Source organism: Sinohyriopsis cumingii, chromosome 1 (genome assembly GCF_028554795.1).
Source record: "Sinohyriopsis cumingii isolate HCF-2022 chromosome 1, ASM2855479v2, whole genome shotgun sequence".
Taxonomy (NCBI): Eukaryota; Metazoa; Mollusca; class Bivalvia; order Unionida; family Unionidae; genus Sinohyriopsis; species Sinohyriopsis cumingii.
The window spans coordinates 112,392,347-112,405,079 of record NC_142961.1 but is presented as its reverse complement, the minus strand read 5'-3'; the positions used below and the strand labels follow the sequence as shown (position 1 = coordinate 112,405,079).

The window sequence follows — 12,733 nt, the reverse complement described above, 5'->3', positions numbered from 1 at the left end:
CCATATATATATGTATCGTCAAAACGTGTTCTGTTGTCAATGCGAAATATCCCACCCGGTTATCTTGTTACACTGACAGCTTGCAGTTTTAATCCACAATAAATATTATTCCATGAATATAAATACTGGATTTGTTATTCTATATATAAGCGAAATAAATCTGGTATTGAAGCCATGCGTCAACAAGTATACAGTACAGCACACATGTTTATATGGAACCTGATGCAACGTGGTGGTGGTCAGTTTGTGGAAAGAATTAAAATAAAGACCCTCCAACATCTCTCCATGCCTCATGGAGTTGCTGTGGTGGCTTGCTCTGCACACCACACTTTCTTGCGGTGTTGTCGATGATGGGCATGGCTTACTGTGTATGACCCCATCAAGTATGTTCTTTAGAGGTTGAGAGATAGAGAGGCCAATTTATCTACATTGTTATCAGAAAATTACATATAATTCCTAGTTCTAATAAGTCCATGTAATAAATATGATGCCAAATGAAATATTAGATAATACTAATGTAGTCGCAATGACTTGAAAACTACTAGATTCTGTACTTTTTTTCATTTACAAAAGGTTGATTAACACCTATTGCAAGAAGTTGATACTTTAACTTTATTCCAAGAAATCTTAAACTTATGCACAGATTTGATGAGACATTGCTGATCTTCTCTTGAACAGTGCAAAGTCATGCTACTGTTTAAACATGAAAAAGTATCCACTGAGGTATCTACATTCAAAATTCCCAATGACAGCTGCTTGTTTTCGACAACAACAAAAAAAACCACTTAATTTACACTGCAGTATGAACCATGTTTTTAGTTCTTGAAAGTAATGACCCAGCCCCGAGGTTGAATGTACGTGTACACATCTACGAACTTGAGTTCAATTCTGACTGCATTTATACTGAATGGAATTGGGGCCAAAATTATTTCATGCATCACAAGATAAAATTTGTTACAAATCATATAACCCTTTGAAAACTTCAGTGATCTTTCCCTAATAAATTAGCTTGGGCAGACGTCGAACAGAAATAAAGATACTGACTATTGTAAACGCTTATAAAACTAGCTTCAGAAGATGTCAATTTCAGCATGGGAAAGATGTGTTTCTAACATGAAGTCATTTGTATGTGCTCATAAAATGATTCCATCATTAACCCTTTACCTCATAGTCTTAGAGCATAGTGACAAAGCAGCGACAAAGTGCAGCGAGCTATAAATAGAACACCTGTTACCTAGCCTACCGCATACGCATAGGCTGCATGTGAACTGTTAAGCAATGTAGTGTATGTTACCTTTAACAGCAATTTTAACCATTTTACATTTTTGGTACACATCTATTATATGTGGAAAAATTTAAGAGTAAAGTCCGATTGTTATAGCTGTGTAATTATTTTTCACTGAAGAATTTTTTATGTGCTTTAAAATCTTGAGAGAACTCATTCACCGTCACGTCACTGAGGCCGCGTGACCAACTGTAGCTGAATAAAATCCGCGACCGCCATTTTGGAGAGTGGAGATTACGACCCAGTTACTTTAAATAGCAGATATCGACCAGTGCATAAACAGTGACCACGTGATCTGACGTAATTGTCATTCGCAGAAATGAATGTAGTATCTAATAGGGGGGTTTTCCCCAAAGGTGGTGCTACAAAAACCAGCTCAAAATGGCTGATGTATACAGCAGGCGTCAAAAGGCGCTTCCATGCGAATGGAGTAGAGGCATCCAAAGATGCCTGCATGAGGTAAAGGGTTAACAGCAGAAATTTGGCAAGTGTTTCTGGTTAATCTAACCTCAGCATATTGTTGAAATGAATAACAATGTGGAAAATTGTCAAATACTAAATGTTCAACAAATTCAAGGCATTCTATGTAGTTGTAACCACATGACCTATTATTCGATTGCTCTTGTCTGGAAAATATAAAAGCAAATTTTTTAATCATGATAAAAAAATAACCAACAAAAATAACCTAATCAGTCATGTGGAAATAATGTGTCAATAACCTAATCATAATACTGATCTAAGACGTTTAATTATTTCAGTGCTGTTTCCTGTTTTTGGCTAGTGGAGCGTTTGTTTATTGAGACAGAAAATAAAATAAACAAAATACATGCAAGCCAATAAATTTCAATAGCATTTAGCCAATTTCTGTAATTGGTATACTGCTTTGCAGCTAAAATGGATTCAGTCGAAGACATGGGATTGATTCCTCATCTCCCTCTCTCTTGGTTGATAAAATGATAGGTGTCAAATTTGCATGTCAAACCGGCTTTACAGAAATAACACAAGACCTACAAGTAGCAGTAATACCAACTTTGGTCTCCATATGCATCTCAAATTGGTTTAGTGCTTTCAAATGCTTATTACAGAATCATCTACTTAACATGAACCAAAGTGCTAATGGACCTATTTTTGAGTACAACTGGCACAATGAATCTTATTTTTAAACAAATCTCTCAAAACTGAATTATCAGAATGCATAGATGCATTTATTTCATTATTTCTGTTACAGTACGTGCAATATGCATTGTTAAGTGTAATATGAAATTCAGCATTATTACACTCTGCAGTATAAAGAATAACAACGAATGATATACGTCAAACAATTTACAACAAAAATGCATTCATATTTCACTGGTGTGAAACAATATTGCACAAGTTCCAATAGTTACCCCATGCATCAGCATGACCGGATCAGGTCAAGTTTGGGTGGGGTGGGGTGTAAAAGTTAAAATGGCCAGAACTTTCCTCAATAGGGTGCCAAAGCAAAAGTATATGTCTCTCTTTCTTCAAAGTGCATATAATACCCAAAAAACACATGCAAGAATAAAATGAGTCAAATTTCAAGTGATAAGTGACTACATTTGAGTGCGTATGTTTTTTTTTTAAATTGGGTTTTTATGCACAGGGGGTGCAATGGGGGTAGGGTCCCTGATGAGTTCTCCTAATATTTTGTACTATTTCTTCTGACATCCAATCACAGGATTATAAAGGTGCGATTTAAACTTGCAGTACATGTATAGTTAAAATTGAACAAGTATGTATACTCAGTCTTGTAACCCCGTCATTACATGATTTGTAAATTCAGAATTTGTTAACAAAATTTAAATATTTTTTATTAATAAAAGTGGCTGTCAACTGGAATTTAATTGTCTAAACCTTAGGATGCATAAGTTGGTTCAGATTTCTTTGAATAAAGTTAAAGTGTAAACATATTGCAAAATAAGTAAATCAACCTTCGCCAAATGTACAGAATACTCAGAATAGACAATTTTCTTTTGTTTTTTTATATGGAAATTTAAATCACTTGATTCTTGAAATGGTATCTGATTATAAATCATGCACGACATTACAGTCTTTCCGTGTACAGACATTATCCATCACCTATTCAAATTTCAATCAGTAAAATTTTGTTATTGACTGCACCATAATTTGAACTACAAGTATTATGTTCAACTCAGCAAGTCATTCGTGTTAGGAACACACCTTTCCAAAGCTGATATTGACATCTTCTGGTGATAACAATTTATAACAAGTGTTTACAAAAGTCACTGCCTTAATTTCTGCTGAACATCTGCTGAAGCCTAGTCTTTACTTGGGAGAAACCATATAAGTTTCTAAAAGGGTGGTGGTGGTGGTAAATGCTTGAAAATTATTGTCTTATTCTAATTTGTGGCATATAAAAAGAACACTATGCCACTGCATGCTTTACTTGAAACAAACTTATCTTGTAATGAATGAAATTCAAAATATACCACAGACAGAAATAATTTAGCTCCATACGATTAAATGGCCAGTCCCATACAGAACAGATGCATTCAGAACTGAATTAGTTTGTAGTTGTGTAAGTGTATATATTCGGTCTCGCAAAAGGTACATTATTGCTTAAGGACTAAACACATGGTTCCCATTTAATTGTAAATTCAGTGTTTAATTTTTGTTGTTTGTGGTTTTTTTTCAGACACTGATGCTGTATGGAATTTAAATGCCAAACCTCAGAGGATTACTATTCATATTTAAATTTTCATATTTAAACAGTAGGACAAATTTACACTGTTCAAGACAAGCTCAACAAGGTGGGCCTCTCATCAAGTCAGTGCACAAGTTTTCTAAAGGTATATTATACAGAAGACTTTTCAAATTAATTTCTATTGTCCATATATATGATTGAAATAAAGGTCACTGATTGGTGAAATGGTATTTGAATGTGAACATGATCCGTTGGTCTTTCCATGGGTGGTCTTCATCGATTAGCTGTTCAAATGTCAATCAATAATGCCGATCAACCGATCCATGGTGGAGATGCCATCGGTGCACCAGAAGAGGCATAGTGGTGATTTGTTAGTATTTTATTGCTTTGTTGCAGAGCGTTATCGTGGAGTGAAAAGTGGAGGGATTAAGTCACCCACTGTGTTGCGTGGAGTTCCAAAAATATATGTGAGCTGTACTTAAGTTGCATTTCAACTTTCATCACTGAATTAACATGTTTCCATGTTGCTATTCATTTTCAGTCGTTAGTATACACTTATGACATTTTAAAAGGAACTTGAGCCCCTTGTAAGTGATGTCCATGCATATTCTATTGTATTTCCTCAAAATTATTTTTTGCTGCATTGTTTACATTGACAATGTTCTTTGCAGTTCTGATAGTTCCTGAAGAGGTATGTTATCAGCCTTCTGATTGGTCGCTTGACACCACTTTGGCAGCAACTGGCTATTTGTGGGTGTTTGGGCTGCAGAGACACCTACCAAAAAATTATAAATACCATTGAATTTCGAGGGTTGGTATGAGCTTCCTATAGAGTTTGTCTCATTAACATATTTTCAAATCTAACCTCTATACCTCAGTGAACTTGACTCATGTTGGAGACAAATATGTCAAATGCAACACAGTTCAGTATCCATACAATGTTCATTGAACATGCAATGAGCATCACTACAGCCCCCTTTGGTAACCACAGAGTGTTTTACAAAGTTCACAGAGAACTCACACCAATGGTATTGTCTCCTGAAGGGATTTCTGTGCTGTGCGTATGCCATTCTTGGCAACAGCCTCCTGTTGCTGGACGGTTTTAATGCCTAATGCGTTACAAGTACTAGAGATGCCACTCTCCAATAATGAGACTGATGGTCTTAGTTTGTTGCACTTCAATTCCACATACTTTTCCAAGCATGATGAACATGCTGATCTCTTACAATATTAAAAGTCAATATAGAGAATCTTCCTTCTGGAAACAAGTGACTGCAAGACTGACTGATTTTCCATATTTGTTTCCTTAGATGGTTCCCACGCTTTTCTAAATATAAATTTCCAGGTCTTTTCCAGGATGAAATTAATTTTTTCAAGGTTAACATACAACCATTACTGAATGGAATTAAAGAACATTTTGGATTATAAAAAACAAGCATTTTCCAAATCTGAAGATGTTTCTCTTTCAAGACTCTCCAAAACATATGTGTCAGAAAAGATGATCATGTACAAAACCACAAAATGAGTAACACAAAACAAATTTGACCATACATGTATTCCCATAAACTGGCATTTAAAGCCATTTCAATGTACAAATCCTAACTTTACTTTGCTGACATGCATTATGTTGCTACATGGAAACAACATAATGAGCATAAATTATTTTGTTTCCTTTCAAACCTTTAATTCTAAAGAATTCGAAAGCAATATGTGTGCATGTAATACAAAGTAAACATTTCCATGCACAGTATGAAAAAACCCCAATAAATGCAAAGTTTTAGACTCGTATCTTGTTACAAAAAAATTTTAACCCTGAAATTATGTGTGCCAATAAAAACTCAAACAAGATCTTTCAACCAACCTAAACTTCTTAAGACAATTTGGTTAAAAATTCCATCATTTAAAGACATTTACAAAAGGGCTGATTTAAATTTTGACAAAAGACCTTCAAAATTATATAATGTTTTTAAACAAGGATTGAATTATCTGTAAAATCAACTTGTCTTCTTGTAGTTCAATAAACCAGTCCCTAAACCGATATCGATACATGCGCTATTATCGTGTATTAATATATGATAAAAGGGATGACAATTTCCATTTTTCCTGCATTCCATTTAAGATCCTAAACCAATGCTTCAAGCTACATGTCACTGTGTAATATTTTCACACCAAAGTTCAGCTCAGAGATTCCAAATTTTTCTAATCTGGGGTTCCGCCAAATATTAAAACTCCATTTTTCACATTTGGACATTTTGGATGGATTGTGGGTTCAGAGCAATTACATATCAAATTTGGAATCTGCTGCCACCATAAGATAGCTTACCAGCGGGCCTAGCAAATTTAAACTAGGTTATATCGACTTATACCTGCATGAACTCGATAGGAAAATTATTTTCTCAAAAATGTCAAGTACTATAATCATTATGTCTTTAATCCGCTGATAGACTAGATGAAACCTGACCCGGTACTCGCCATTTGCGTTAATAGTCACATTACTTCACAAATCTCAAACAACGACATTGGAAGTCCAATAGGCATGTGATAGTTAACAACAAATTCCTTTTCAAAGCTGTTGTACAAAATTTCAATTATATTAAATGAATGTCTGATACCTTTTGTAAAAAGCAGAAAGAACATATAATTCTCAACATATTTATTTCGAGAACAACTACAAGAAACTGGGCCAGTCTGATTCGTCAAGCAGAGCAGTCTGGTTACCTGCTTCGTATGCTCCCTATGTGGGAGAGCACATGTCAACATGGTAATCATGTGATACAACAAAACTCCAAAGTTGGTCTCGGAACAAATATAGAGAATTTTGTGCCCTTTTGTTTTGTATTTTTATTACAACCAGTACACGGCTTTCATTTAATATTTTTTTCTACAAAATTTCAAAATGATGATTGTGAGATTCTGTGTGCTCGTGCGACATGCTATCAAAATTGTAAGTACCAGCTCAAATTTCATCAACGCATTAGTTTCATCGTCTTTCAGCCAATTAAAGACATACAAATTGTTATACTCTCGCAATTTCTGAAAAAATAAATAATTTTCATATTGATTTCATGCAGGTATAACTTGATTTAACGTTTAAGTTTGCTAGCCCATCTGCTAAGGGGCTATGCTTTTAATGCCACCATGTTGGCCTCTTGTGATATTTGACTGGTTTTCATACCTTCCATAATAAAAAAAAAAAAGATGTCGAGCTGTCTTTGAAATGAAAAGTATTAGATGAATCTAATCCACCGAGCTTTTGGATTGTCTCAACAAATATATTTATGGCAAGCACCCAAATGATTCATACTGCAACCTCCTAATATTCTGGTTAGAAATCCAGAAATTAAACTCCCGATCAGTTCAGTTATGACTCAATTATTTAACTGTTTCAGGGGTCACGTTGTGGAGGAAAATTCCTGGGATTTTCCTGACTTTCGTCAATATTTGCAGAATTCAAGAACTTTTCACGGTTGGGAAATAAAATTATCATTTCTTCCAACTTCCTGGTAGAATGGGAACCCTGTTCCATAATTTGCAATTATGCCATCATCTGACATTGATTGCCTTTGATTCAGACCGCTACGATCAAGTAAAGATAGTAATTTAATATAGGATCAAGTAAAGATAGTAATTTAATATAGGAATAGCCAAACTGAAAAGGGTGCTGTAAATTAAACTGCATGTCAGGATTTTCAAAACAGATCAGTTCATATATATCTTCCATTGGTGCAATATTATTGACTGTCAAAGTGCAGATTTGTCAAGCAGGTGTCAATCAGTGCCTCCTACAGTAAATTTGTTATGGACAGCTTGCTTTAAGAAACTAAGCTTGAGGCAAATCATGATTAATTGGGACTGATGCTCCAACCCAAATCTACGTGTGTCAAAAAGAAACGCAAATAAAAATTTCCACATTTCAAAAATGGGTCACATTTAAATTCCACATGTCAAAACCTGAAGCTATGCATTTATTGAAAACCCTGATTAAAATAAAAAAGTATTTTATTAACTTAAAATACCTTCTCACTGTGTATACTGCTGGCAAACATTTTTCACTCCTTCAATTTCTTGCCTGCTGCCTCTTTGCACAGAAGCTCATATTGGTACTTAAAACTGACAGAGAAATTATGCATGTACCTATATAATAAGTATACAGCACACATGAGTTTTTGGTAAATTTAAGCAATGACAAAACAAAAGTGCCTCTTGGAAGTTATACTGTTCACATACCCTACATTTTGTACCACTAAAAAGATTTAAAAAATAAAAAGCATCAAAGATATAAAACAAATGCATACAACTTTGTCATTTTATTCAAGAATTTATAACTTTGAACATGAGGGTCCATAACACTGTAATCTCATTGGCGAGTCAAACCCAATGGTACCTCTCGATGCAAACAGACTGCATAATATCCGTGTCTGGTCATGACAGTATTGATGTGGTCATGTACGCGCATTTAAACAAATTAAATGTTAATTGGTATTTTAAAATTTAATAATCATATAGTTTTAAAAGAGTGTCTTTAATCCTGATTATTGAATGCTCTGCACCATAGCTGTCAATAGGAATCTTCCAAACATTTTTGATCACATAGGTCTTTTACAATGGTGGTCAAGTACTAAACAAGGTAAACAAAAATGGGTCTAATCATTACAAAATAGGGTAATACAATTAATACGGTATAGGGTAATTACCCTATTCATTACAATATAGAGTAGTATAATTTTTTCAATGTGCATAGCTTTCATTGGGACATTTCAGCACACAACACTTAATCCTGTTTGTACTGGAAACACACATCTAGGTTAACCTCTTCTGAAAATTTCCACATACTTTAAGTTTTGCCATACATGGTTGTCGGGACATGCAAAATGTCCTTTGAAAGGAAAATGCACATAGAAAAATCCAAATAAAGCGAATAATCACCATTTAAAGGTATGTAAAATAAAATTCTAAAAAATAAAGACAAGACTTTTACTATACAGCCTGAATCTTGTAGATGTACTTGTAGCCTGAACGCTGGCTTGTGTTGTTTTCACATGCTTATGGATGAATTCTCCTCCAGTTTCAAATATTTTATTAATTATACACTTCTGACAAGTCAACAGTTGTGTATATGTGTGCTCAGCATGTTCTCCATAGTTCGTATTTATCCTTTTATATTTAAAATTGGCATGCATGTAAATGGTACCTTAAAGATGTACTGGCCAGCCATTATTTTAACCAGAATATTTTTACACTGCATGTAAATACAGAGTGTATTATATTCATGAAAACTTATTTCTCAGCATTGAAGTTTTAATCAGAAATTATCAATTAGATGGCAGAGAATATCTTATGAGTGTGCTGGCCAGCCATTATGCATATTTTGATACTACATATAACTGAAGTAATAGCAAAATCTTTTCACGAAAAATAATTTTCCCGCACTGATTATTAAAACAGAAATTATAACTGAGGGGTGGGGTATAAAATTTTAGCTTAGATAAGAGTCAAATTTGTTCTAGAAAAAATAAACAAACAAAAAGGTACACACGTGTTCAAAGAGATGTAACTCCCAAATTTACTGAATTACACTGGACAACAAATTTTTACAAAAGTCATGTTACTGAAATAAAATTAGTCAATTCTTATCAATTTTTATGTGCTGAACACGAATATGACAGTCAAATTGCAAAATTGGCTCTAGTTTTTTTGTAATCTGCAAGAAATTAATGTTTACATAACGAAATGCATTCCAATAGTAAAAGGTCAACTGTAATAGCCTACCTATAAAAAATCAAGTCATTGACTACATCTTAGATTTCTTCGCCTGTCTCTTGTACAGCTGTTCGGGAGCATCTCTGAGGAGTGTCCAGCAGTAGTCAGCCAGCATTGTAGTGGACCATTTTCCCTGGTATCTTTGTTCCATTGTTGCGATATCTTGATGAAAACGTTCGCCGTGTTCATCACTAACAATACCACAGTTGCTAGGAAAGAAATCCAAATGGGAATGAAGGAAGTGAATCTTTAGAGACAAATTGCAGCCAAGTTTCTTATACTTCATCAACATGTCTTCTACTAGTTCCTTATAGTTTTCTGCCCTAACATTTCCGAGGAAGTTTGTAGAAACTAGGCGAAAAGCATTCCATGCTTGTTTCGCGTCACCTTCCAGCAAGTTGTTGAACCGGTCATCTTTGAAAAGCTCTCGAATCTGAGGACCCACAAAAACTCCCTCTTTAATCTTTGCTTCGCTGAGTCGAGGGAATTTTTCATGCAGGTATCGGAATGCTGGCAAAGTCCGGTCAATGGCTTTCACGAAGTTCTTCATCAAACCTAGTTTGATGTGAAGGGGTGGTAGCAAGATTTTCTGAGCCTCAACCAGAGCTGGGTGTTGGATATTCTTCTCTCCAATGGCTACATTCTGCCTGTGAGTCCATTCCTTCCTCATGTAGTGCATTTCCCTTGCTCGGCTATCCCACTCGCATAAGAAACACATGTATTTTGTATATCCTTGCTGCAGTCCCATTAAAAGGGCAACTACCTTCAAATCACCACTGAGGTGCCAGCTGTACTTGTTATACTCAATGGAATTCAGTAGCTGCCTTAAGTTATCGTATGTCTCTTTCATGTGGACAGCATACGCTACTGGAATAGATGGAAGAATGTTTCCATTGTGCAAAAGCACAGCCTTGAGACTCAGTTTCGAAGAGTCCACAAATAGTCTCCATTCTTGTGGGTCATGAGTGATTTTTAAAGCATTCATGAGGCCCTCAATATCGGAACAGAATATCAGATTACTTTCCTTTCTGAAGAAAGGATCCAATTGCTGGTGGCGCTTTCGATATGCAGTAATTGTGACATCTTCTTCTAGAAGATTCCATTGTTGGAGTCTTGATCCTAGCAATTCTGCCTTGTTCTTTGATAAGTCCAAATCACGAATCAGGTCATTTAGTTCTTCCTGTGTTATTCTGTGTGGGGTTGATGATGCACCACAGTGAAAATCTGGATCACTGCATGCTGATGGACCAGGAGAAGAACAGGTTGACTCACCTTTGTCTTCGTCAGATGAATCAAGAGAATATTCTGCTGGAGGTTCTGGAATAGGAAGTCCCTCACCATGTGGAACTGGTCTCAAAGCAGACGGAATGTTTGGGTAGACTATTCTCGACTTCTTTCGCTTCGTTATTCCGCCGGAAAGAGGAGGAACCAAGCAGAAGTAACAGTCATTTAGGTGGTTGCTTGGCTCTCTCCACACCATTGGGACTGCAAACGGCATTGATGACCTTTTGCAATTCAACCACTGTGAAAGCTGTGTTGTACATGTAGCACAGCATATATGCGGAGCCCAAGGCTTGTCTTGGTCACCAACCTTGCATCCGAAGTAAAGATGATATGCCTTCTTCACTTGAGAATTGATACTTTTCTTCTGGTTGGCAAATGTCACTTCCCCACAAATATAGCAAAAATTGTCCGCGGTATTAACACACTTTCGAGGCATTACTGTTCTTTATTGTACGTAAATGGATAAAATAATAAGTTTTATGTAACAGTAGCTTGAACTGTCTCGCACAACGTCTAAAATATTTTAAATGCTGAACCTATCTGATTGGGCTTTATATAGTACACTGCTTACGTCAGCTTCAGCAGCCGCCTGGCATTAGTATAATAGGCCTACACATGTATAGTACACTGCTGACGTCAACTTACTTCAGCAGCCGCATGGCATTAGTATTGCATTGCATCAGAAAATGATGCAATCAACTGTGGATGATGTGAGCATGATGGTATTATGCAATGTTACATCATTATTCCGGATGTTGCTGCAGTCCTACTGGAGAAATTTACACAGTGAAACATAGAAAATGAGGTATATGAATATCTTCAAAACGAGAGCCAATACAAAATTTTCACGGTTATATTCGTGTTCGGCACACCAAAATACTACAGATTAGGGCCTTTTCAAGTCAGTAATGATTTCACTGTTGACCAGTGTTATTGATATAATCAAAGACGGTGAACATCACAATATTCACCCGTTTTGGTTCTATTTACAGGTGCTTGTCGCGAACTTGATGTTGAGAAGAAGAAAAAAAGATCTGAAGGAAAAATCATACAGAGTGCCAAAATACCTCAGATTATCCCTATGACCCGTTCTGACATGGGACCCTCTACAATACTATCTCTTGCATAGTATGGTAGAGAGGGTCATGTGGTTCAAGTAATCGTCTGTGATCTAACAACGGAAATGGAAGTGGGGATGGGATTTGCGATTTTTTCGGGGCCGTAGAAAACAAAATCGAAAAAGTTTACTTACCAAAGTTGCAACAATTTTCACCATTCTGTCTTTCTGACGGACGACAATTAATTAAAAAAAAACACAAGGTTTAATTTATGTGACCTACACCTCTACTTACTACTACACGTGGTATAACTGTACCAATTGCGCAGGTCCAGGTGGGCGGAGGTTAAAGTGTAGGAACATTGTATTTCGAAATAAACAACGAAACTAGCTGTGATTGGTGCATTATGTAAAAGTTGTACTTTCAGTTAGGCTTAAAAAAAAGTTGTGCCTCCTGGCAACATGTGAGATTATGTTAATTCCTATCTAGATGATATTTTGTATTTTTTTATGATTTTTTTAAAATGTGGTACACATATCTGAAACTGTGTCTGTTGTGACTAGATAAATCTTACCCCTGTCTAGTTCCAGCAGAGTTATCTCTCTTAAATGCAATGAAGTACATGGTTTTGTCCTTGTCAAATTGACTATCTAACACTGC

The 12,733-nt window shown here is 35.7% G+C and overlaps 1 protein-coding gene across 1 annotated transcript in view; it reads right to left on the bottom strand.

The window, feature by feature from the left end:
• LOC149807627 (thioredoxin-like) overlaps window positions 1-12,427 on the bottom strand; it is a 34,361-nt gene extending 21,934 nt beyond the window's left edge. The window contains exon 1 of the mRNA XM_089968955.1: window positions 12,268-12,427. Coding sequence (XP_089825081.1) covers window positions 12,268-12,291 — 24 coding nt within the window. The 5' untranslated portion in view covers window positions 12,292-12,427. The remainder of the gene's footprint in view (window positions 1-12,267) is intronic.
• Between the last annotated feature and the right edge of the window lie 306 nt (window positions 12,428-12,733).